Source organism: Acipenser ruthenus, chromosome 31, assembly GCF_902713425.1.
Source record: "Acipenser ruthenus chromosome 31, fAciRut3.2 maternal haplotype, whole genome shotgun sequence".
Lineage (NCBI taxonomy): Eukaryota > Metazoa > Chordata > Actinopteri > Acipenseriformes > Acipenseridae > Acipenser > Acipenser ruthenus.
In genome coordinates, this window is record NC_081219.1 from 8,166,455 (window position 1) to 8,193,032 (window position 26,578).

The following is a 26,578-nucleotide window of genomic DNA, read 5'->3' on the forward strand; positions in this document are numbered from 1 at the left end:
AGCCCCCCTATCCGATGGAGCCACTTGCTCGTCGTCGGAGAATTGTGTTTTAATTAAAACTGCAGTTAAACGGTAGCAATAATAGAAGGTGTGAGGGGGATGGTAACAGAGTTTAGGAGTTTAGAGTTCATACAGCAGCCAGCTTTCAAATGCTTGTTTCCTCAAATGCTTGTATCAGCTAAGAAGACAGCCACACAAGTGTGAATCATGCTGTGTCAGGATTTTGTTTTGTGTATTTTTTCTGCATCCATAGTTGAAGGTATGCTTTACGTTATGTATTTGACTTGCTTGTAAGTTAATTGTATTATTGACTTTGCAATGTATGTGAGTAAAAATCACTTGCAACAGGGCGCTGCAGCTTTTATTTAAACAAATTATTAGGAAACTATGTGAAGTTTCTACAGGAAGCAGTGATGTATTTCTATTGGAAAAAAGTATTTTCTCTTTTAATTATAGTGTTCAATGATATTCAGATTTCTAAATCAGCATGGTCACACTTAACTAAAGCGTAGAATTCATCACTCAATTGAAACATAATTAAAAAGGTGCAGTTTATTTAAATAGGACATCTGTACAGATTTTTAAAAAGCTACAAAACACAAAAGCCTAAACAGAAACACTACAATACTATTGTCCAGGACACTAACACAAGCTATAAGAATGACAGGACTTCCAATACAATAGGTATGTTTTCGTGCATTTCATAAAAAGGACCCCTTGTTTTTCAGTTATAACAAAAGAAAGAAAAAACACCATATTTCGACAAAAAATATCTTTAATGTTGACTAAACCTTTCTTTATTCAGGGCAGCAGTGTGGAGTAGTGGTTAGGGCTCTGGACTCTTGACTGGAGGGTTGTGGGTTCAATCCCCAGTGGGGACACTGCTGCTGTACCCTTGAGCAAGGTACTTTACCTAGATTGCTCCAGTAAAAACCCAACTGTATAAATGGGCAATTGTATGTAAAAATAATGTGATATCTTGTAACAATTGTAAGTCGCCCTGGATAAGGGCGTCAGCTAAGAAATAAATAATAATAATAATAATAATAATAATAATTAAGCCTGGAACTTGCTGGAATTCAAATTTCCAGAAACGTATGCACATATCACATAGCATATGTAAAATGCATGTTTTGAGGTCATTCCTTATTCTTCATTTCATTGACATTTTGGGTTTTCTTTCACTTTAAGGGAATGATAACCAAGGCTTCAGAATCAATGACCTCCTACTAACACTGGCAACATTGTCACTAGTCCCCTAGCTTTGTGTTTGGACAATTTTCTGTTTAAATTGTGGTTATGATTTTTTTTTAAATCAAGAGCCACTTTATAGTTTTGTAAAATTTAAACTGTTTCCTGGTACACTTTTACTTACTTTGTCACATGGCACATTGGTCACAGGAAGTGTTATGGTACCAGGAAAAAGGAAGTCTAAACTTTCATTTTTAACAATGGGAAGCTGCATAGTCCCAATTAAAATGAAAGAAAAAACACAAGAAAAGAGCACAATAAAGATCTGTGATAATGATGTGAATGCTAACAAGAACTTGTTTATGAATGGTGTTTATGAGCTGGTAAATCTATAATTATTACAGCGCTTTAAACCATCTCCTTCAAATGGTACAGAATAAATGTTACGGACGAACAAATATCATTGAAGGACCCCTCCCCCCAAACCAGGGTGATCTCACACACTGGCACACAGCTGGCACCACAGCTGCCTGGCCCTCTCCTCTCTGCCACACAGAGACACGCACAAACCAACAGGCACACAGAGAGCCCACTCAGAGCTGAGAGAGATAGCCTCGCATTGATAATGACAACCGGACACATCTTTTTTGTTCTGGGCTTCATTGTTTGGGAAGCTTACATTCCACGGTCTTATAAAACACAAAAGCACACATTCAAATCCACATTCAAGCACACATTCAAATATAATTAAATACACACACACACACACATATTAATGCATACACCAATGGTCATGTAACAATGCTTATTAATTGCATAAAAAGCATATGCATACATTAACAGTGGGAATTACATTACAAATCTTATAAAATGTATCAATATAACTCAATATAAAATAAAATATATTTCCACACTGCTTCCCAGTCCACTAACCACTGGGCTGCACAGCAGGGATGGAAATAAGACTCCTATTGCATAGCAGTTCCTGGTTTAATAAGACACTCCTGAGCTTGTTACCTAAACACTGGGGCTAATCAAGCTCCTAGTAAAACCCAGAATGGGTGAAACTGCTATGCATTATGCATCTCATTTCCATCCCTGCACATTTCTATCCCTGTCACTCTACAGCCCAGTGTAAAATGAAAAAAAGGAAGCATCAATCTGAAATAGATAGATAGATAGATAGATAGATAGATACACACGTGATATAACACATGTCAGGGCTATATGTAAAATATATTTCTAAATATGAATTTACATTTAATATATTACAGAACCAAATATCTATATTTGAATTATAAAAGCAGGAGGTACCCCCTGGATTTGAGACATCAAACATCGCCTCAAATCTAATGCACATGTGCCTCTATAAGACAACTGCACCACCTGCTGGCAAAACCCTAACAGGAGTTGTAATAACCTTAATTTTTCCATAACGCACCCATGCAAATCAAGCCGAGTAGATTGCAATTCTAAAGCGCTCACAAGAGTTTCAAATAACTAGTTTTAATGCTGCATTAAAAACAGCTGTAACCCTACAACTAAATTAGAGTCCATACCCTATTTCACTTCCCCCTGATCATTCAGTAAGTTTATATGCATTGTACATCCTGTCGGGGCATGTTGACACTAATCCTCCACAGACACACTGGATATGACTGGCTATACTTTATGAAGTAGCAAGGTGTTACAAGCAAGTATTAAACTACAACCATTCCCTTGCTACTGTACGTTGTGAGCAACAGGAGGAACTTTCTACTGAAACCAAAATAAAGTGCTCCTCCTTTATATAGCTCTCTAGTCTGGAGCTATAGGTAAGAGACTGTGCAATCTGTGTTCCACCTAAGAACGATAATACAAGTGCTAGTGTAATGGCATTATGGGGCATTACATTAGCCATACCTCTTTATGATGTGGAAGCACAGTACAGTGTACACCCATTAATATCATCAAATAACCCACAGTATTTTGCAGTTTAATTTAAAATAAAACCACCGCTTTGTTCCTATTCTCACAGTACAGGAGCGAAGTTTAACAATTTATTTCAAACCATTTATTAACAAAATATTATCCATTTAATGCAACACATCTGCTCCTCATCCACTTACATGAAACATGTCTAGGGCTGTCTGCATGTGGCATTCTCGCACAGCGTTGCATGATTTCTGCATTGATAAAGATGTCAATGCTGATGAACTGGTTCTGCGGCAGTTAAAATAGTACTCAGGCTACTAAAATAGACTTCAAACCCTTAGGAACTACACATTTAATACTGAAGCATTCACTTGTTTATTCTTGCGGCAGCTTTGATTGGCTGTAGTTTTATATAGGTTATTTTTTTACCATTCCTATTGATTAGCTATAAATCCCCTTTGAGAAGACAGTCTTAAAAGGCACTATACAAAATGATGTTACCTTTGTATTAGATCCCAGAGAAGCACTGTTTTGCATGGGTTTTCATATCTAGAAAAGGTGAAGCAGAGTCGTTTTTCAATTTTAGAAAAAGCTAGTTAACCATTTTAATTATGTCTACATCTGCAGGCACAGTTGGTTACAAAGATTATTTTGTAGCAAACACGATTGCCTTAGTAGTTCTACTTTATTAAAGGAATACTTTAGACCTCTGAATTAGCTTTTTCTTTTTATTAGTTAGACATGTGTTCTTAATCATCACTTATTACTGTTTCTGCACTTGTTCATATTTGGCATGTTTAAGTCATCATCATATTTTATGTATAAAGTAGAACTAAGGTAATTATTTGTTAAAAAGATTTGCAATGAAAAATAAATATTAAATATGCTGGGGATTTTATTAAACATGCCAAATATCTAAGTGCGGAAAAACAGTAATAAATGATGATTAACAATGTATATCATAGGGTCATAAAAGCATAACAAATATTTTGCAGAATTGTGCTTTGCTGGAGAGCACAGCTGACATGGGGAGGCAAACCATGACCCCAAACTCTGTGACTGGGGTACTGTCTTTCAAATTCCAGTTTACATGCAAAGTTTCAGCTCAGTGATTCACAGGCTGTTATGCACCAATAACAGTATTCCCTGGCTCTATTCTGGGGGGACTGAACTGAGATGCACGCTGGTGCGCTGAAATTACTGTGTTTTACCCTCCATTTGGAGACCACCATTCACAGGCACTGAATTCATCCCGGAATGCACGCCCAGTAGACAGACAAGGCTCTTTTGCTGCTCTCAGGTTCTTCCAAGCTTCTTGTTGCTGTTGCAGACTCTCAGAGGTAGTAGTTGACCTTGGCGGGTACAGTCTTGCAGCCGCTGTGTGAGAAGAGCCGCTCTCTCTCGGGGGAGAAGGTCATGGCCCCTGTGATTGCCTCGATGATGTCACGACGGTGGCATTGCCCACGCAGGCACAGCTCCCGGCGTACGCAGCGCTCCACGTGACGGCGAGTCAGGGGCAGGAAGGGCACGAAGCAGTCGACCAGCTTCTCCTGGATAATCTCCGAGTGATACAACCCGTCTGCAAGGCAAGAGAGGAGTCACAGCCCGGCCCAGCGGTCCACTCAAAGCACAGGAACGTTAAAACATGTTATTAACAGAGCGACATTCTCACAAGGTGTCCTCAGCTATGGGCCTTATTTTCCGCAAAAATATTCTTAGAAGAATTAAACAATTATAAAAGGTACTGTATAAAAACAGCAGTTTAAATGATAGTTCAGAGAAGATTCTGCTTCAGTTTCAAAACAGTTCGGTTCCTGTGTTTCATGAAATGGACCCTACCGCAGCCCGATCTATGGGGCACATAGGTAACCATGTGCGGTTAGGTAGGATCCTTTTACTTGTAACACAGGAAGTGAATGGAGAGAGAAAAACAAGGACTTCCATCAATGTGTTGCACTGAGGCAGGAGAAACAGACTTCAGTCTTCATTGGACCTTTTGTTTCTTACTACATGATTTCTATGTTTTAAGTATAGCAATACTGGGGTCTGACTAACTTCAGAAGAAAATTGTGAGCCAAGATCGCCATCTAGGTAACTCGCAATGGTATTGCTGCGATGAAGCACCCTGCAAACACATCCAACCTCCTAATACACCTGTACTGGGTCAATTACCATGAACTACATCCACGATATACAAATGTACGTGTGAAATACAGTCAATTGCCTTCATATACCCCAAGATTCAAGTTCCACTCTGCTCTCAATGCATTGTGCTAAAGATTGTCCTCAGAGCGTTTCAGTAGAACTGGATTATCTGGATATATGTTAAACTCTCCTTGTTGCCAGGAATATGCAGCTCCAGCTGGGATATTTATACAGTTATTTCCTTACAAAACATGAATTTTAACAGCGGAATTGTCTACTTGTGTATTCAGAAACTGGACTGGTAAGTCTGGAACCAGAGGCAGATTAATCATACTTGGAGGGTAGGTTTTGCAGAGCTGAAGCACTAGTGTGTCTGGATTAGATCAGAACAAAAATAAAAGCCAAGGAGATTTTACACTGCTAACAATTTACAGACAACACTAAGGGGAAGAGATTAAAACTGAGTCAGTAAAATAAAACTTTGAATGTTACAATGTTTCTTAATAAAAAAGATGCAAATACTTAGATCTGGCCCTAATATTTAATAACGGATAACTTAAAATAGTTGATGCAAACAAAATACATTTCATAAATCTTCCCAATTTTGCTACATCTCAAATGTGCAGCAAATAGATATCTGGTACTCTTCTAGGTTAAAGAAAGTTTTCAGCTTGCTTTGCTGTGCCTTCCAGGACATCTCTTACTGCTTTACATCCCTGGTCACTTCAACTAAGCCGTGACTTTTGGGTCAAAGCATGTTACTGGATGAAAGCATGTCAGTGGATAGGGCACCAGCTGATTACTGGCTGGGAAGACGCCAGTGAAGGGGTGAGGACCCTCCAGGTGAAAAGACCCAGGTTTGTTATGACAAATGTTTCTTTAATAACTGCACAATGAGACCTACATAATGAATGGAGGTGCATGGTGGAGAACATTGATGGAACTCTATTTTGTTAGCGAGAAGTACTTTAAACATGTATATAAAAACGTAAGGGGCTCTGCACCTTTAAACTGGGTTCCCTCCCTGCTCTAGTCTCTAGTACACAGTCCAAGTGGGAACGTTGTCTTACTGCAGCTGTTGTTGAAGACTGCCTGTGCAATGGCGTCCTCTAGCTCCTCCAATCGGATTTCCTCCCGGTCGCGGCCGGCCCGCCTCGCCTCCAGAGCCAATCGGTTTATCTGCTCCTCACCGGCGGTGCTGGGAAAGGGTGAATCAACACGAACCAGCCCCCAATCAGATGCTGTCTACATATCACTGAGTCTTTATTAGAAGTATTCAATACAACACTTTGGGACAGGGTCAAATGTTTATTGCCCATTAACGCCACTAAACATCTTCCTCTGAATACATAATAGTCCCCCCTTCAAAAAAAAGGCACAATTTAAATAAGATGTACCATTGCAGTGGCATCCCTGAATGTTATCCACTTAACCAATGCAGAACTGGCTGGGATGTCTATTGCTTTCCCCAATGAAGTGACTGATCCAGCACTGTCCAGTGCGATACCTGTCTTGCAGTCACCATTGCAGAAACACTCTGTTGTTTTGCTTTGGTAGTAAATGCCATTGTGGGACGTCTTGCCTATTAAAATCCATTGCCTAGTTTTTGAAGAGACATTGATGATCTGTTCTGTATTCCATGAAACCGCATTACATTTAATCTTTAAACAGTAGATTATTATCTATTTAGTGATACCAGGATATGGATAAGTAATGGATCTGAGTGGAGTACAAGGGGTGGTAAAATCCCACCCCCAGCCAAAAAGGCTGACAATCCATAATTTAGCAGGGTAAGAACAGCCTAGAAACAGCCATGTGAATGAATTCAACCTTGAATTGGGTTGAATTGAGCTCTAATAAAAACAATGCTTTTTACTCAGCCAATCGCCAGCTCTTGATAAAATACTGGAATCTGCAAGACTTCACCAGCCAAGAGCACCATCTAGGGGACTTTCAAAGATATTACAACTACTGTACAAATCAAGCAAACACAGAACAATGCACATCCACTGTGGTTGTGTATAGGGTTAACATGGAAAGCACATATTTATTTTGGTGCTAGATTGCAATACAACACTTGTGCTTGAAGAGTCTCAGGAAGATCTTTGTTTGCTCTCCACTGTGTTGTAGGGGTGTCTAAATGACAAGGGAGCAAATAAAGGGCCTGCTGCATCCCTTTCTTGAAGGGTACAAGCAGGGTAGCAAATACTTATAGAGTCCAAGCGAAGATAAAGTCAACACATAGCATGGAATCTGGAATGACTGTAATAAAATTTGTGGGGTTTTCTATAATGTGTCAATACAGAAGAACAAATAGCTGCGTTTGGCATTCAACAGCAAAAAAATATATTTCTATTCAATAAAGTCTATTAAAATAATTATATTTTGTACAGACATTATTTTCAAAGGGTAAGGTGTAAACAAAAGTGACATTCTTCCTCCACAAAATTAAGGGGTTTCAGTAACATGAAAAAGTAGATCCATTGTCCTACATATATCCACTATATACAATGTAAAAAAGTGACAGACTGACAGACTGGTAGATGCTTTCAACTAGAACTATATCAGTTTTGTGACCTGAACTAGCTTTAAATGTTCTTCGTTCTTTTCTTTTTCAGATGTTTGCAATCATTCAGGGTGGTTCTTATTGCATTGATCAGATGCTGCTGTTGCTTTTTTGGAAAGTCTGTGGGAGGGCACTCAGGAGTGATCGTCAGTTCTAATTGTTGCAGCAGAAATGTGTAACAGATCAGCCAGTGTATCTTTACAGATTAAAGAGCCAGCACCATCTAGTGAGCGGACACTTTGGATTTTCACAGCAACACACTGCTGTGCAGTAAATGGTGCTGGCGTTTATGAACACCTAGCTTACATGACATATGCACATGGCAGGCAGCTAGAACAAAGCGAAGCCCCTTAAAGTGATTCTATCTGACAATACAATTCCATCAATCTCACCTGTCATGCATGTTTGTTCACTATCCAGGTCTCAAATGTGCAGTTCCCAAAGAAACTCATATCACAGCAGACATGTATTTGAATTTTAAAACAGGTATCTGGTACTACATTAGATTAAAGAAGGTTCTCAGTTTGCTTGCCTTGACTTCTAGAAAGTCTGCTACACTTGAACTTCCTGGGTCCTTTCACCTCAGCAGTGTATTTTAGGTCAAAGCATGTTACTCCTGCATAGGAGTTTTGCCCATTTGAGGATCTACTACAATTTACTACGAGCTAACCACAGTGTATAGGTAACTAACAAGCGTAGGGTTGTGTTAGTAAACTCATAGTAAAACCAGGGAATCTTATTAACATCCCTGCTAAAAGCAGGTCAGTCATTAAGGGAACTAGCCAGTTGCCCACTGACAGGAAAGAAAGCCCTGAAAGGTTTAGGGACAATTTCACCCTCCAGGTGAATGACCAAGGAAGTGCCAGACAATCTGAAAGCAAGGCTTGCAAATATTCTTTAACTGCACATTTGAGACCTATGTAGTGAATGAATGCACATGGCATTGAACTTCATTATCTCAAAGCCATACCTGATGAAGACGTAGATAGCCTTGCGGTAGTTGGTCTGGTAGACCACGTGGGACGACCCCAGGAAGGGGACGAGGACGTCAATGAGACCAGGGGGCATCTTATCCATCTCATCGAAGACAAACACGGAGCGGGCACAAGCCGTGAGATTCCCCTCCACCCAGGCCTTCAGCTCCTTCTGCAGTGCAGAGACGTACAAGCGGCTACATTAACAGAACTGTGGGGACTGTCCAGATCAATCTGCTCATTCCAGCAGGGGGACTATGCTCTACACTACAACTGAGGAATGACCAGATACTATAACGGGAAGTAATTAAAGCTCACTCTTCTAGTGTTTAATAAAAGTGGTAGTTTCAATATTCCTATACAGTAATCAGATGTGTTTTTTTTTTTTTTAGTTTTAGTGATTTATTTATTATTTTAGGAAAGACTTCACATTGTACAGTTCAAATATAACAATAATACACAGTAATGTGACATTAAAAGTGTCACAGAAAAATAAACCATTGCCATTCTGCATTGTAGCTAAGCTCTCAGTGAAATCTGGAACCACTCAAACTGACTTGCAAGGGAAGCTAATTCTAGTATTAAAAGAAAGGCTCCATCCAGGAAGTACCTTGTATTGCGGCACCCTGTGTGGGTAAGGGAAGTGCAGGGTGGGTATGAACCGGTGCACGTGGGGGATGGTCATGGCTGAGCCGTACAGGTACCTCCCCAGCAGCCAGCTCACCATGGTCTTCCCTGTGCCAGAGGAGCCATGGAAGGACAGCACCAGCGGCTTCTCCGGGCTCGCATCGTTGATGAACTCAGCCAGCCTCTCCGACACGGCCTCCTGAGCGAGGTGCTGCCCGTACACATTGCGGTACAGCTCCCACTCCAGCCCTGCTGACACAGACAGCTCCACTCAACTCAGCTAGAAATCTCTCTGTATACCAATACAAACTCCACTGCCTATAAGAAACCTCAAAGAATGCGGATAGTAGTTTATCATGAGGGCAGGTGAAAGAGAAACTTTTTTTTTTTTTTTTACTGGGCTTGAGTTTAAAGAAAAGGTAAAGGGTAGTTATTTTAAGAATGTGTGTAGCTACTGCCAGCTGCAAAATTAGCTGCCTTAGTGCCAGGCAAAAACACACTGCCAGTGTGGAGTAGTGGTTAGGGTTCTGGACTCTTGACCGGAGGGTTGTGGGTTCAATCCCAGATGGGGGACACTGCTGCTGTACCCTTGAGCAAGGTACTTTACCTAGATTGCTCCAGTAAAAACCCAACTGTATAAATGGGTAATTGTATGTAAAAATAATGTGCTATCTCATAACAATTGTAAGTCGCCCTGGATAAGGGCGTCAGCTAAGAAATAAATAATAATAATTTGAAGTGAATTATAAAGTGAAAATGATTACTGAGGCTGCACTGTCCCACAGTCATGTTAAACATGACAGTAAAACAGCCTAGTACTTGGGTGCCTGCAGACTACATCCTGTGTGTACTTCTTCCAAAAGCAGACCTGTTGACAGCCCAGTTTGTTTACATTGTCTAACTATGTGCATCAAAAGGAGGCTACCTGGAGGATAAACGAGGGCTTTGTTCATTAGTAATCTCCATTAGATGACTTGTTCTCATTGGCTTATATATAACTGTAGGGCTGTGCACCTTTACACTGCAGGATGGTCAAAAGTACCTTCGATTACAATGACAGTATGGAATTTCAATTTATCAACACCCCTATTGCACTTTTAGATTTACGTTCAATTATTACTTTATAAAGCTTCTTACATTTATAAAGTCAACAGAGAAAAAAAGACACACAGTGACTAAGCCCATAAATGGAAATGAAATTGCACGGTATGTGTTATCGGAGTGATTAGAATAAGCAGAGAATCTACCGGCAGTAGTCTTTTAGATGGTTCTTCTTAATAAGGATACTGCCCGTATGAAACCCCACAAAGACTGCTGCCAGTAGTTTAACATCAGAGCAGAAGAAAGAGAACTATTTCTGTTTCATTGTAAGTTTAGAGAAAGGGGAGTGGGTAGATATTAAGTTTAGTTTTGTGCAGCTACTGGCAGCAGAGAAATCAGCTGCCATGTTCAAAATCCAACAAAATCCGCAATTGGTTAATGTTGTGTGTGTGTGTGTGTGTGTGTGTGTGTGTGTGTATGTGTGTGTGTATATATATATATATATATATATATATATATATATATATATATATATACACACACAGAAGTAGGACTGTAGTAGGTTCTTTGTCAACTTACCTTGAAGGTCCGGGTGGAAGTCACAGTCGCAGTTGTTAGATATCGTGCAATAAACAGCCTTGAACTGAAAAGCAGCAGCCACTGAGCTGAGAGAGTTCGAGAATAAAACAGATAATGCGAGAAACACCGCTGTCATTTTCTCTAGCACCTCCATATCAAGCAGAACGCTGCGGTCTGGATGACTGTACACAGAGATTCCGTAAGAAATACCGCGCACTGGGAGTTGTAGTCTTTGGGACGCGCTTTGCGTTCTGAACGCGCATTTGGTTTCTTTCAAGGACACTATCTCCCATAAAGCACTGCATAAAGCAGTTTTAAAGAGGCAGTACTTAATCCAATTTTGCTAATTACTAACAAAAAATACACACATTGTTGTATTAAATGTATACTTGAAAAAATACCAAAAAGAAATACATACGTGTTTTCAGCCATACTAATATTAATAGGAAGAACTACTGCATAAGGGAATTAATTTACTTAACACCCGTGGATAGGTTGCGGTTGTGATGTATTTAAACACTCGAACTAACCTGATTAATATAGCTCGTACTTTATTAAGCAAGCATGCAGACTCTCAGCTGAAGTGTCCTATAAGGCTATATTCAGTTCACCACAGTTCATAGTAACAGTACAATGCTGCAGCAACACAGTTTTGAAATACCGTAAGCTATTTAGCCAGCTGTGCAATAGGCAAGTTACTCCAGTAAAACCCGGTATGTGAATTTAAAAGGTCCTTACAGACACCTCTTATAATGCATTTCTGGCCCGTTCTGTAACGCTACTGAAATACAGAAAACAATGTGAAGTAAAGCATAATTAGGCATATCCAGAACGAGCTGAGAGAGTTCGAGAATTGGACGTCGCCATGGCAGAAAAAACATTTCTTGGGAGTAAAATGCATTACACATGACCATCCAGTAATTCTGAATAATATTCTGGGTGCTACTGCAATATCTTGCATGTATTTGAAGACAGGGCAATTAGTTCGGGATACCAGTATTAGTCAATAAGTGGTCCGAGTGGTGGGCAGCCCCCTAGCCATTCCATTCATTCATCTGTTTCAAATGTCATAGACATGTACATGTCCCGGTTCCTCATTGTGAGTGGTCTGGGTTCCTTGAGCCCCACTTTCCAACTTATCTAGCCTCACCTACTCCGATTACACAGAGAGAGTAGGTGGGCTGACTGAATTCAAAGTTCACGTTGTCACATGATTTGAATGGAACGAGGAAGGCTGTTCAATCTTGGCACTTCGAATTCTCTGGACAAGCTTAAAGCAGCTCAAAGCCAGGTAAAGGGCAAACATGGACTCGGTATTGCAGCAACAAAACGCACACATACACTATTGATTGCAATAAAATAGTACACAAACAAAAGTAATCTAAAATGATATTTGATGATACTTATTCTTTCTTTTTCTATTGGTAATTCTTAGTAGAACTGTGTGATGTAACTGCCTCAATATCCTGGCTATTGTACTGAAATTAGCTTGGACTTTGAGGTCAATGATTAACAGAAGTTCCAGGAGTAGGCATGAGACACGCCAACGTGTTTACAATGGCTTTCAATGGGCAGAGATCTTCATTATCTCAGCCAGGTAGTGTTTGGGTGGAATGAACTATAAAAGGTCTCAGCTGTAGAAAATGCACTTTGAGAGTCTAGACTGCACTTTCTAGCAGACCTTTACTCCATCACATCACCACCGTGGTTGGAAGGTTAACGCCTCACATGGGACAAAGGTTGATGATGATCACCATATGTTATAATAACTGTAGAAATCCAGGTTTGATCAGCCTGAACCCTTGCAGGATAAGCACAGCTGGATTTTGTTAGCGCGTTACACACTTTTATCTGATGATGGGAGCGAAGGTCTTGAAAGCTTATACATTTCCAATGTAGGTCTGATAAAAGGTATAGTGTTCCACAGTGTTTCTTCACTTTAAAGGAGCAATAACATGTTTGTGTCACCTTGTGGGAGAATGGTCTTATCGTTTCGCTGGAGTTTGTTTCGTTTTCTATACCTTATTATCACTTTGACTCTGGGGAAATTCATTCATCTTGCCACCACATTATAAATGTGCTTCCTGTACAACAGGCATAAGAGTCCTAGACCATGACTGTGGGCCCAATTCACTGTAACACACAAAGCTAATGGAGAGAAAAAAGGCCAATTCTATAATATGCACAGCAGTACATGCAGTTCCAGTAACTAGAGTGCCTAATTGTATGTTGCACTGGGGACAGGTTTAATTGCAAGACCGCAGCTCAGTTGTATGTTCTTGTCTCGGTTCACTGTTAGTAAACACAGTTCAATGTAATCCCAGCTAGTGTATTTTAAAGCAACGAATGGAGTCCATTCAGCAGGTAATGCAATATAACACCAGCATCTCTGATTTATAATCAGCTTGCATACGTTCTACTGGCACATCTCTAATAAAACTACTGCTCTAGCACTCTCAGCCAAGCATGTTAACAAGATTAACAAAGAAAACCAATCAAGACCCGCATCAACACAAGCTTACTAGATTTTATATCTCTTAGCAAAAAAAAAAAACAAGGAAAAAATGACATATGTACATAAGAAAATTATGCAATCATGTTTTTTTTTTACAAGTAGGAAATGATGTAAGAATGACTATGTACAACAGGAAATGACACAGAATTCTGTACAACAGGAAGTGAGGCAGATAACGCTTTGTACAAAAAGGAAATGATGTTGTTGTTGGCGACGGACCCTCCCAGTAGGCAATGCTGATTTCCGTCAGCGATGGTCTTTGAGCGCAGTGAGCAGTGACTGAAGGGTTTGAAGGTGTTATGTTGACTTTATTCCTGGCATGTTGAAATGTGTAAAACACTACAGTTGGGGGTATATAGTAACTAAACCTGCAACACTTGCAGTAGCAGTTCATTCTTCATTTTGATTCAGTTCATACATTATAAAGCAGACACTATATGCAGAGGATCCACTCGCTGAATCAATCATGCATGACTGAAAGAGAGGCTCAGCACTTCATTCCTCAAATCATTCTGTTTTAGGTGCTGCTGCTCCCTCAAGCATGGCTCGATATCACCCCTAGTGGAAGGAGAGAGAGCTAGAGCATAAAACAATGGGGAACTTTGTTGGCAATATCTGCATTTTGTTTAATAACCTACTGCGCCTGCACTAATGTTAGCTGAACCTGAAACAGAGCGTAGCAAGCCTACTTTCTCTTTTACAGAGAATACACTCTCTGCTGTTTGAAAATAGCATTGCAGTCTTGAGCTGTCTGTTGTGATTCACAACTAATCAATTTGAAGGGAAAATTAAAAAGCCTTGGTGAAAGAGCAACTTTAGATTCTGGTAAACTCAGGTTATAGTTGAAACATTTGGTTACTTGACTCATTAAAAAAGAAAAAGAAAAAAATTAAGTCACTTTTGAAAAGAAAATGCCCCTTTTGCAACAAAATGCTATCTCCAGTTAATCAATCAACCAACTGCAATTCATATAGGAAATCAAAGTATCATAATAATTTCACATTCAGAAAAGAAGAAAGTTAATAAAAGCAATCCTAGCTAGAGTTGATCAGATACCCAGACTTACAAAAACAATATTCATCACTGTACACATAACTTTACACAGACAGAAAGGCAAGGAGACACATCACCCCTATTCTCATGTTACCAATCTGTCTGGGAAAAATAAACAACTCTTATTAAACTCTTTCTAAAAGATACACCAGCGGCTGGACTCATTTCTAGGATACACCCTTACCCAAAAGTACTGCTCAATCACTGTACCCAGTAGTATTAGCAGACTGGACCTATTTCAGCACTATTTAAACTGCTTCTGTATTACTGAATGGTCACTACTTAGCTACAGCAACTACATCATTTAAAAGCTGGTTTCACCCTCAATCAGTAAATGCTGCAGAACTTAGAAGTACCATTCTATAAACTTGGTGCTACTAACCTGGTCACTGCTGTCTTTATAATATAATGTTTTAATGAGGCGCACTATATATTTGTAATTTCAAAAGGGCATAAAGAAATTTGAGGCTATTATTTCATCCATGACTCAACAGTGCTGAATTTAGAAATATTAAAGGAAACTCAAAACATTTTGAGGAATTTCTTCAAGTTCCTTTTAGTATTTCTAAACTTATTTCTGCAGGCAAAACAAGTACAAAATACACATCAAGTGGTATGACGACATTTTACTGTAGTTCAGAAACTGAAACGGTGGTCCTTGCATTTTTTGGCATTTTTGAATTTATAATACAAATATCTTAAATTCTTAAAGTATGTTCTGATTTTTAATATTCTTTACAATGAATTCTCCTCAACAGTACATTTTTGTAAGGGTGTCTCCATTTGCTGTAATGATATCATCATGCCAGCTTTGTGTGTAGCCATCTTGAGAAGGCCTTGCATACTGAGTGTTGTCATGACAACAATCAAACCCCCTGGATACAACATCAGCTAAGATTCCTGTTGAATGAAAAGTGTTTCTGTTCAGTTTCCTTGTATCAAAGTTGTCCATTTGAAAGTGAAACACATTATGGTCTATATGAGCTACTGCAGCTGGTTTGGGGGGGGTGTTATTCTTCATGAAACCCTTCTGCAGGTCCGCACGACCCCCAGGTCCAAGAGTGCTGCCTCCTTGTCCAGTGCACAGTCCCTGCAGGGGGCGCTATAACTCGCTGTGTCTCACTGGAGGCTCCAGCTTGTTAGACAGCGCTGTCAGGACCTTGTCGAATTTCTCGTAGCGCTCTCCCTGGTTGCCCTCGGCCCCCCGGCTCCCCCACAGCAAGCGCATCTGAATCTCTGTGCAGAAAACCTCCAGCACTTCAGCCCGCGCCTGGAACCCTGCAGGACAGAGAGAGACGGGGGGTGTCAGGACGCAGTACCACCAAACTACCACCGGATGGCAGCAAAACCATTCTCAAACACCCCTACACAGGCACATCTGTTTCTTTCCGGGGAGATTATATGGACTCCCATTATACACTCTGTAAACCAGGCATCAATTATCTGAATTCATTCCTCTTTGCTTACACAATTTACACCTAAAACAGAGACAACCAATATAAATAAATGCCTATGATGACTTCCTTATGACACACCTTGTATTCTTTTGTATAATAGAATATAGGGGGAATGAAAGATGTTTGAACTTTTAGTTTGTTTCCTAAGCAAAGCATAATTTTTGGTGATATACACATAGAACTTCTATAGAGAGAGAGAAAGAGAGAGAAGTCAAGCCTCCTGCTTATGAAACTTCACCACAGTAAATCTGCACTGTAACTGTACAGTTTTCCCATGCTTTTCCCATGATTATACTATGCCTTTACCATAGTTTAATATGGCTTGCCATGTTTTTAATATGCTTTACCATACCTCTGGGCTCTACATGCTTCACCATGCTTTATTACACTTTGCTAAGCTTTTACAATGGGAGACTTTGGTGGCTAGTCTCCCATAGCTTGAGGTCTATATATTTTAAAAAGCAGTATTTAAAAAAAGAACAAAAAGATTTTTAACACGCAACAGCGTAATGATTAAAAGTAAAAACACAACAGGATCTTCTGCACAGCAATGCCTAGAGATAATGCTGCAAGTGCCAGTAAGGTTTTAAAGTCTTGGTTAGAAACTCTAAGGTGTAAAACCAGAACTAGAGATTAATTTGCTGTTAAACCAAATCACAGAACTATGGCTGGTGTTGGTAGAGGGGTGGCAGTCACCTACCTTGCAGTTTGGTCTCTGCGTTGGTGTGGTAGATCCCCCCGTGGTGAGCGATGGTTCGAGCCGCCTCCAGGTGGCTCATCACCACGTCCACTCCGGCGTCGACACTCTCCCAGGACTCCGCCCCCTCCACCACGGCCACGCCCCTCTCCAGCAGAGACAGCAGAGGAATCATATGAGGGAAGGAGGTGTTCGAGAGAGGGCAGCTTTCTGAAAGAGGGAGGAGAGTGTGAGGGAGAGAGAGAGAGATAGGAGAGACAGCAGAAGAACCACGTGAAGGGAGAGGGAGTGTGAGGAGGAGGGAAGAGAAAATACTATATAAGGGCAGAATGGTAACGGAAAGGGGGAGATAGAGGACAGGAGGGCTGTACCTTTGCCGTCATTCATGCTCTTCATAAAAGGCTTGAGTTTTTTCTCGTAGAGAATGGCGCCTTCTGTGTGTCGCTGGCGGAGTGTCATCCAGGTCTGCTCCAGCCGAGAGATCTGAGGAGGAGAAAGCAGGAGTGAGGAGGATACACTTCAGTGACCAGGTGCACAAAACACCTTACTTACATTCCAGGTTCATTTTTAAATGTGAGGGTGCTGTAGGAAGCAACGTAATGCATTTCAAGAGTAAGTAGCGGGGTTCCGAAAAAATGTTGCGTTCTACGTCCCCATGTGCTGCTACAACTATTTAAATAACTTACCTGTCAGTTTTCTTTTCGTTGTTAACATCCTGACAAGTTTTTACACTTCTAAATTTAAAGTCTTTCTCAAAGGTATTTTCAAGATGACTCGTGTTTGAGATCAGAGGTGTGTCCTCTCTCCAATCACTGCCAGTAGGCGTACATTTTTACTGGTACTCCTGCAGAGACGAGGGTGTGCTTTTTCTTTATCTATCTTTCTATATAAGGACCCCAAGCTGAAATACGACCCCACCAGGATGCAGAAAATACACTTTACCCAAAGCCGATCAGAAGATCAATTTTTGTACTTTTGAAATGTAAATAAATAAAATAAAATAGGATGATTTGATCATTTTATTTAAACGCACATAGGTCGGCAATGTAATTATTAGGCTACCACATTAACTTTTTTTTTAATTTATTTATTTTTGAACAATTATTTTTATTCATTTTCCAATTTTTTCTCCCAATTTTGGAATTTCCAATTACTATTCAACCCAGCTCACCGCTGCAACCCTCGAACTAACTCGGGAGAGACGAAGATGAGTACTCGTGTCCTCCGAAATGAGCCGTCCCCTTTTTTCACTCTGCAAGCCCGCCCTGCAGCCATATTCAGAATTTACAGCGTCGGAGGACCACGCAGTTCTGAATTGCGTATAGGCCAGCCTGCAGGCGCCCAGCCTGCCACAGGGGGCGCTGGTGTGTGGTGAGCCAAGGACTCCCCAGCCGACCTAACCCCAACCCCGCTCGGGCGGCGCTTGGCCAATTGTGCATCGCCCCCTGGGAACTCCCGTCCACGGTTGGCAGTGGCATAGCTTGGATTCGAACTGGCGATCGCCAAGCTATAGGGCGCATCCTGCACTTTGGGCAGATGCGCCACTCGGGAGCCCCAAATTCTTTTTTAAAATAGTTTGACACAATTGGGGCTACCCTGGATAATAATTCCAACGAGTCTTGTTTTTACATGAAGAGATGAAAACAAAATTAACATGGTCTATTGGTAGAATTGTACACAGTTGTTGTTTTTTTTATAGTTTACGTAAGATGTATAATTGCGTGTTTAAAGCTGTGGATGAACATACCAAATACAATACAGCACGTCCCTTTCTTAAGCTCATTTCTCTTCATACAGGATCTTCTTCAGTTTCATACATTATTAATACATAAATAAGTACATTCCTTCATGTCAAAGTGAGACTACTTTGAATTACTGATCGGGGTCATTGTGTCAAACAAGGCTAATTAATGCGGTAGTAAATCGGTATATTGCTTGCCTATGCTTTTAAATATAATTATCTGATTTATTTATTTAGGTATTAATATTGTATGACACTGAAGATGATCCTGCATGAAGAGAAATTAAAGCTATCTTAAGGGAACTGTATTGTATTTTGTATGTTCAACTTTAACCACTCAATTATAAATCTTATGTAAAACTATAAAACCCATAGACCATGTTTATTTAGTTTTCATCCCTTCATGTAGACTAGCTGGAATTATTCTCCAGGGTAGCCCCAATTGTGTCAAACTATTTGAAAAAAAAGAGAGAGAGCGAGACATTGAAACCACACCATCATCACTGCTCAAGCTTCATTGTGTCTCTTCAGGAATTCACCTCCCAGCATGATCAGAGAGAGGACACACCTCTGTTAACAATGAAAAGAAAAATGACTGCTACGTTATTTAAATAGTTGTAGCAACACGTGGGGACATAGAATGCTCTAGTTTTCAGAACCCCTCTACTTAATTTAAGTCAATACCATAGACAAGGGAAAGTGTTATACTTAAGCTGAGGGATCACAAACCACTTTTTCAGGAACAGTGACTAGAAACCTGGTTCCAGGGGATTGGGAGACCTAGTTTGATGCAACTTTTCTGTATCAAACGCCAAGTCTCCCCTTGTGCTCATAGGCTGAAACCTAGCCTCTTGAAACCAAGTTCCAAGCCACAAAGCTCCTGGTTTCACAGACCCCTTGGTCGCCAAGTAGTTCTTGAAAGATTAACAAGGTATGCAAGCATTATACATATCCTGCCATGGACATATCTCATTACAGGTGTCAGCACAAATAAAAAGTGGGCTATCATGTCGTACATCTGCAGCATGTGGAATACAATCTCAAAGCAAATCCCTAGCTGGACAGTCTCAGATTCATGACAGCGGGACCGTCGTACCTGTGGCAGCTCTAGGGCCTTCATCACAGCAGCGAAGCCGAACATGTTGCCCAGGTTGCTCTTGAGCTCAGCTGCCAGCTGGATGGTCTTGTGTAGCAGGGCGGCACGCTCCTCTGTACTGCCAGTGCAGCCAAGCAGATCCACCGCCATCATGATCGACATGGTGTGGAACCTGGGGGGCAATGACATCAACGTTAGAGACAGGGAGAGCAATGACATCATCGTTAGAGACAGGGAGAGCAATGACATCATCGTTAGAGACAGGGAGAGCAATGATATCATCGTTAGAGACACGGAGAGCAATGACCATCGTTAGAGATGAAGAGCAATGACATCATCGTTAGAGATGAAGAGCAATGACATCATCGTTAGAGACAGGGAGAGCAATGATATCATCGTTAGAGACACGGAGAGCAATGACCATCGTTAGAGATGAAGAGCAATGACATCATCGTTAGAGATGAAGAGCAATGACATCATCGTTAGAGACAGGGAGAGCAATGATATCATCGTTAGAGACACGGAGAGCAATGACCATCGTTAGAGATGAAGAGCAATGACATCATCGTTAGAGATGAAGAGCAATGACATCATCGTTAGAGACAGGGAGAGCAATGATATCATCGTTAGAGACACGGAGAGCAATGACCATCGTTAGAGATGAAGAGCAATGACATCATCGTTAGAGATGAAGAGCAATGACATCATCGTTAGAGACACGGAGAGCAATGACCATCGTTAGAGATGAAGAGCAATGACATCATCGTTAGAGATGAAGAGCAATGACATCATCGTTAGAGACACGGAGAGCAATGACATAACCACCTCACTCAAAAAATCAACTTTTGAGGGGTTCTTTCTGAAGCCGTCCCCATGGTTGAAAAGTCCTAGCCTAGCAAATACCTAGACCCTGAAGCATGGGCAACATGCACACTCATACTGCAATGGGCAACTGAACAGGCCTGTGCTGGCATGTAACCAGCGATCAGACCACTGCAGCTTCCCTGGTAGGTTAGTTCACTCAGGCTGAAATGATTTTTGCAAGCTTCACCTTTATGCATCACAGCAAACATTTTTTATATGAAACACAACTCAGTACCGTAACGACAAATACTTCTTTCATCTCCAGCCAGAGAAGAATATTATTCAAGTCACATATTTGAAGTGTTAAGCCCAAACCCCTTTTCAGCACAGTAAATGAGAATTCTGGGCTTTAATGGCATTGGAAGTGACTGCATCTTTGCAGTGCTGTATTGGGTCTGTTCATAGACAGACTGCAGCCCTCTCACCTCTCCAGCAGGTCCAGTCTCAGTTGTCTCCCGTGGGGGAGGGTCAGTAACTCCAGCCCTGAGCTGACCCCCATCATCCTCTGCATCTCCTTGGTGACACCCAGGATTCTAGCAACCTGGAGACAGAGAATATGAGGACCATTAATCAGCTATCCATGCTGTAGGAGAGAGAGACAGAGACAACACTGGAGAGCGTCTATCTGTCTAATTCCTTATGGGTTTTAAAAAAGTACAAATCAAGGAACAATTTCCTTCATTATGTAATATGCATTTTTGAGTTTCAGAAACAAGCAGAAAATTTCACCCTCCTAACATATCTACACAAACATAATGTTCCTTTTTTTTTGGCCATTCATTTTTCATCACCCCCCAATCCACACTAATTCTTAAGATATCTGTGTTCTGACAAAATGTTCTGCCACAACAAAGGTAGTTCACTTCCTGTTTCACAGGAAATAAGACCCCAACTGACCCTTCTATGTTTTACGGTAAGCTACTCATAGAAAAAGATGTGGGGTCAGGTGGTTTGGGCTGTAATACAAGAAGAGAATCAATTACAAGAATCAGTCCAGAGCAAACCCAGTTATGACTAAAAATCCTTGCAGAAACTAAATTGGTAATAGTAAACTATGCAATTAAAATCTATAAATCACATCACCGTAAATTGGCAGTGAAGTCATTTGAATGCATAAACTCTTGATAAATGTATAGTGTGGTGTGACAGGGCCGAGACTCTGCACATGTCTTGTGTCGAGTTGGCAGGGAAGGAGTTCATCTCTCCCTGCCAACTCCACGTGAGAACGTGGCTGGAAGTGAATAATTAATGATTAATTATGCTCCAGCCACAAATCCTTTGTTAGGGAGAGCGAGTTTGGGTGAGCTGCCTGGGTGCTTAGAGGTGATTTTGTAAAACGTTATAGTGAAGGCAAAGGCCCAAGCTATATTGTATTGTTTTGTTTAAACCTTTTATTTTGGCCCTTGTGCCATTTTGTGTTTGTTTGTTAACATGTATTCATTTGTGTAATAAATGTGTGCAACAGCACCTTTAAACTACAGCTTCTGTCGGGTCTGCTTCCTGACATTTACCAGCCTTGGCTGTGACGCTATCCTTTCACATATGGCTTTTTACCATACCATACGGAATCTATATGGGCCATATTTTGAAAGTGTGTACTCCAGTCTTTAATTAACTCTTATTTTTTGACAAAACACCATTAGAATGCTTAAGAGACCTTCAGTCACATTTCTTAGATGTTTGGTACTAGTTTTGTAAAGTAAATGGGTGTTTCTCTCATTTAAAAAAATATGTGTTAATTAAAGACTGGAGTAAACTCTTTGAGAATATAGTCCATGTGTCCTCAAAGGTAATGCAGTACCCAGCCATATACCCAGATATCTGTACTCTGTAACATGTTCTACCTGTTTCAAAGTTGCTATAACAAGCTTGAAACTAGCACAGAAGCAGGATTTGTATTAAAGATTATACATGTAGTTTCATTCGCATTCACAGACGCACCGTGCAGTCGGCCTGGGTGAGGTGCATGGCAGTGGTCTTGGCGTCCACCTCGGCCAGCAGCTCCTTCACCCTCTTGAGCACGCCCATCTCCAGAGGCTTGTTCTCAGCGGGCATCAGTAGGGAGGGGTAAGCGTTGGGCTGGAATGCAGAGGCTGTCTCAACCATGGGCACAGTGAAGCTCTCCTCCACAGACTCTCCCCTCGGCCACCTGCCCGCCTCCTCCACTTGCAGACGCTCGACGTAGCTCTTGGCGGGCAGCGGGACGGGCATGGTGGGGCCAGGGGGCTGGCTGTACCCATGGGCGGGGGTGGAGTGGGTGCTGGGCAGAATCTCAGGGCAGGGCACGTTGTTGTTGGTGGACGGGCAGAGCTGCGGTTCACTGGAGCGACGCGTCACTGGGGAACTAGGCACCATGCCCACTACCCGTCCCACTGCTGGGCTCTTGTGTCGGGTAACTGGGAGGGGAAACAGAGAGAGAAACCCAGTTAGTGCTGGGCCTCTAGTATCACTCTGGTGCAAACAAACAACTAATGAAGTTGTCTTTTATTAAGGGTTTTGCTTTAAATCTTGTGGTTAAAGTGTTCTAGGCAAAACTTACAAAGCTCCAGTGAAAAGTTTGCATCACTTTTTAAAACTGAAACAAGAAATACACTCAGAAGTGTTCATTTAAGGGCCTCTTTGTACACCTCAGTTTTGTATTCCTAAATGGTAGAGCACACAGAAGTATGTTAAAGCATAGTGAACTGCAGAGGTACATAGCACATGTATTAGGGTAGAAAGAAGCTTGGTCATTCTGTCCCAGTATTGAGAGGGGTTATGTGAATGGACTCACTGGTGCTGTAGGCAGGGGAGAGCGGCGCCTCACTGACTGGAGACATTGGGCAGCGGTAGTCCTGGATCTGATCCATGCTGAGAGCGCAGTTCCGGATCGCCTCCTTGTGGTGAGGGACGGAAGGGCTGTGTTTAAAGAAAAAGGGGAAAGTTAGAACAGACTGACACTTGCTGTTGTACTGTATTACTCGAGTGGAGTTCAGCACCTGTGTCTGTGTGTCTGTCCAGGTACAGCACAGGCAGTGGTCTAGTCTGTGAAAGGGAAGGGACAGCAGACTGAAGCCCCTGTGTTCAACTGGATGGGCACAGCACAGTTTTTAACATATTAAAGTGATTATAGCAAACAAAATAATTCCAGCAATCTTCTGTGTCATGCATTTCCATCCCCATGTAGGTCTCACAAGTGCAGTTATGAAAGAAGTGCGTGTAATTACATGCATTTTAATTGTAACCATGCTAAAAGGTTAAAGCAAGCTCTATTTGCCTGTCTTACTTTTAGGTAGTCTTCCTAGGTTCTTTCACCTGGAGAGTAAAACTGACCCCCCCCCCCCCCCCCCCACCCTTTCACTGGCTGCCTTTTCATTAACCAGCCAGCTGCTTTATCTCTGTATGGGTGCCTTAAACTTAACAAATTGCCTGTTAAAGTAAGGGAGTGAAATGCTGGAAACAGATGTATGTTTCTAATTATTACTCATGCACTCAAACATCTCAGTTTACAAAGTGAGAGAAGGACAGTACAAGGTGCAGTGACTGTACCAGGCGTGACAGCCGCTGCTTGCTCAATATAGTCCACAAACAGCTGTGACATGTGCCGTGTCAGTGGCGATTGTAATGCTCTGTGATATTTGTGATCTGTGGTATAAGCCAGTGTCCACTCTGAACTCGGTTCACCTGGTCCCCTCACCGGACTCCACCTTGCTTGCAGAGGAGATGACCGCTGTCCTGAGCAATGACATTTCTACTTCACCACCCAAGCTATGTGCCCTATTGGAACACAAGTCATTGGAAATGAGTTCCTGCCTGCAAAGGAACTTCTACAAACTGCTGATTTGTAACTGTCTGTACTGAATGTAGGTAGGAAGTTAGTGGGGGGTATAGCTCCCCTGTAAGAAAGAAAGACCCCCTTTAGAACATAAACATAGGATCTTAGGGGGGCTTTGATCAAATATTCTTTCATTCTTAAAATGATAGACAATGAGATCATTTGGCATGATTTTATTTGTTTTACGAGTCATCACATTTTCCATGATTCACTTTGATTATCCAAAAAGCCTAATAAAAAAAAATGTATTTTGTGGGTTTAGCTGGTGAACAGATGAAAAGAAAAGAAAAACAATGAATCCATTAAAATGTGAAGTTCCAATATCAACTAAAGGATTAAGGAGAAAAAATGAGATTTGAGGGAGAACAAATTTAATAGATTAAGAACAAAAGTTGAAAAAATACAGTTCAATTAATACAAATAATAACATTTCAGTTTTGTACCTGTGTGGTAGTTTCTCTGTCGTCAGCCCGTCTGTCATGGTGACGCTCCGCCTCTTGATGTACGCCCCCCTCTGATTGGCTGGGGAGTGGCAGAGACCGTGCTTGCCATTGACCAGGGAGAAGCTGGCCTCCAGGTAGCGCAGGGGCAGTGTGCGGTTGATGGGGAAGTGGATTTGAGCGCCGCCCTGCTGGGAGAGCGGACGCCGGTTGCCCGTGTAGAACAGTACAAGGGCGGGCATGGTATCAAAGCTCTCGCGCTCCAGCAGGTACTGCACCCGGGAGGACGAGTCGCTCGTCTTCACCAGCACCTTGCTGATCTTGAAGTGCAGCGCCTCCTGATTCCAGCGGCTCGTCAGCACGTAGTCCCCCACGCTGGTGAGGGAGTCCCGGACCAGGAAGTCTCCATTGCGAACGACCAGTGTCTCTGAAACCTGCCCAGAACGACAAATACAGTTTTTTCTCCAGGGGAAATTACCCAGTTGAAATCTACCTGAAAGTTAGGCAGCAAATACAGCTTCCTTGAGCTAGATATACAATTAAAATATCTGTTTGCTATAACATGCGGTTCTCTCAAAACTGCAGATGTGAGACCTGCATAGCTAGTTGAAATGATCTACAGGTAAGATATGTGGAAGAATTTCATTAGCTATAACCCCTCTAAGTGGTATTAATTTTGTAATGTAAATCATAATTGCTGACAATTCCCCTTTGAGGGGGCATATAAGGTTTATAATTCATTTCATGACTCTGATGAAGGCATTAGGCAGACTGCTGAGTATATGCTGCAATAGAGAACTGGACAGTAGTGAATGCAAACTGCGGCACAACAATTCAATTAACTTTCTCATGTGAGTCAGATTTGAGCTTAATCTCATTAGCGTTGTGAACACTCAGTCAGGGTTAGATGAACATATCACTCAGTGAACATTGGAGTGGACAGTTAATGGAAAGAACACTGCGGTCAGTTTGGAGAGGTGACCATCCCTTCCTGCCCGGGGCTCAACAATAGCAGCGAATTCAGAAGCCCCTTCAGATTGTACAAATCTAAAGCAATCTATAGAAACGCTGTGATGGTGTACCTATTGGAAAAAGGCAAAAATGCTATGGTTTTCCTATAGTAATATATATGGTTTTATTGTAAGGGAGAATACAGTGGTACAGACATGGGGAAGCACAATGACAGTTAAATGGTCCAGTTTTGACTGCATCCTTTATTAAAATGGAACAGAAGTACCCAACAACATAAAGGAAAAGTGAGGTTAGAACTTAGAAAACAGTAAACAAAGTGTTCTTTGAAAGAACTAGCTACCCTAACTGTAGGCAGGAATAAAATCCATTTGATTCCATTTGATACAATCTAGATTTCGTGAATATTTCTCGGTGACCTTCCTGATATCCTGTGATGTATGGTTTGTATGATGTTATATTGATGTGTCTGCCGAGATCATTAATTCCCAGCTTTTATGTGTTCTTTCAGCCATGGGGACTGAAAGGATTTCTTGAAGCTAAGCTTCATTTCTTGACAGACGGGCTGACGACAGAAAAGCATATCCTTTGTGTTTAGCCTCTAGTGTAATTCTATTAAAAGACTTTGACGATCTGGAGCTGAGAATCTGAGAATCAAGTGTCAGATCATGAGATGGGGCAATCTCTTACTGCAGCTGATCTAGCCTGTTATATGCATCCATAGCAGACCACTTGTATAAGTAATTTTAATATGAATGGCTCAGAAAGATTGCAAAAAAGGGACAGTAAAAATATAAATGGAAATTAAATTTGAAGTTATTCGCTCTTTTATCATTTAAACAGGATCAATATTGTTGACTAGTAATACATTATAAATGAGTCATTTGAAAAAGAA

The 26,578-nt window shown here is 41.3% G+C and overlaps 2 protein-coding genes across 8 annotated transcripts in view; both read right to left on the reverse strand.

Moving 5' to 3' along the window:
• Nucleotides 1–537: 537 nt before the first annotated feature.
• On the reverse strand, nucleotides 538–11,274 carry LOC131696534 (torsin-2A-like). Of its 5 annotated transcripts, none has more exons than XM_059005646.1 (5): nucleotides 11,038–11,274; nucleotides 9,401–9,666; nucleotides 8,787–8,962; nucleotides 6,321–6,448; nucleotides 538–4,684 (listed from the first exon to the last, which is right to left on the reverse strand). In XM_059005646.1, the coding sequence occupies exons 1-5, from the start codon at nucleotides 11,189–11,191 to the stop codon at nucleotides 4,440–4,442; spliced, it is 969 nt and encodes a 322-aa protein (XP_058861629.1). In that variant the 5' UTR covers nucleotides 11,192–11,274; the 3' UTR covers nucleotides 538–4,439. The 5 variants fall into 5 exon arrangements, with proteins under 5 accessions (XP_058861629.1, XP_058861630.1, XP_058861628.1 ...); XM_059005647.1 differs by having other exon boundaries at nucleotides 9,515–9,669; XM_059005645.1 differs by having other exon boundaries at nucleotides 9,401–9,669; nucleotides 11,038–11,273.
• Nucleotides 11,275–13,544: 2,270 nt separating this feature from the next.
• Nucleotides 13,545–26,578, reverse strand: part of LOC117396969 (SH2 domain-containing protein 3C) — an 89,086-nt gene continuing 76,052 nt past the window's right edge. For 2 of the 3 annotated variants that reach the window (XM_059005650.1, XM_059005652.1), the window contains 9 exons: nucleotides 24,718–25,148; nucleotides 24,124–24,216; nucleotides 23,234–23,358; nucleotides 22,402–22,856; nucleotides 20,886–21,001; nucleotides 19,597–19,768; nucleotides 17,131–17,242; nucleotides 16,763–16,969; nucleotides 13,545–15,883 (listed from right to left, as the gene is read on the reverse strand). In XM_059005650.1, coding sequence (XP_058861633.1) covers nucleotides 15,708–15,883; nucleotides 16,763–16,969; nucleotides 17,131–17,242; nucleotides 19,597–19,768; nucleotides 20,886–21,001; nucleotides 22,402–22,856; nucleotides 23,234–23,358; nucleotides 24,124–24,216; nucleotides 24,718–25,148 — 1,887 coding nt within the window. In that variant the 3' untranslated portion in view covers nucleotides 13,545–15,707. The remainder of the gene's footprint in view (nucleotides 15,884–16,762; nucleotides 16,970–17,130; nucleotides 17,243–19,596; nucleotides 19,769–20,885; nucleotides 21,002–22,401; nucleotides 22,857–23,233; nucleotides 23,359–24,123; nucleotides 24,217–24,717; nucleotides 25,149–26,578) is intronic. The other variant, XM_059005651.1, reaches the window with a different exon arrangement.

Coding starts and splice junctions, on each gene's coding strand:
- LOC131696534 (XM_059005645.1), bottom strand. CDS start 11,191: ATGGAGGTGCTAGAGAAAATGACAGCGGTGTTTCTCGCATTATCTGTT. Junction 9,670..11,037: donor CTTCCACCCGGACCTTCAAG/GTAAGTTGACAA, acceptor TGTCTGTGTCAG/CAGGGCTGGAGTGGGAGCTG. Junction 6,449..8,786: donor GCTATCTACGTCTTCATCAG/GTATGGCTTTGA, acceptor ACCCTTTCCCAG/CACCGCCGGTGAGGAGCAGA.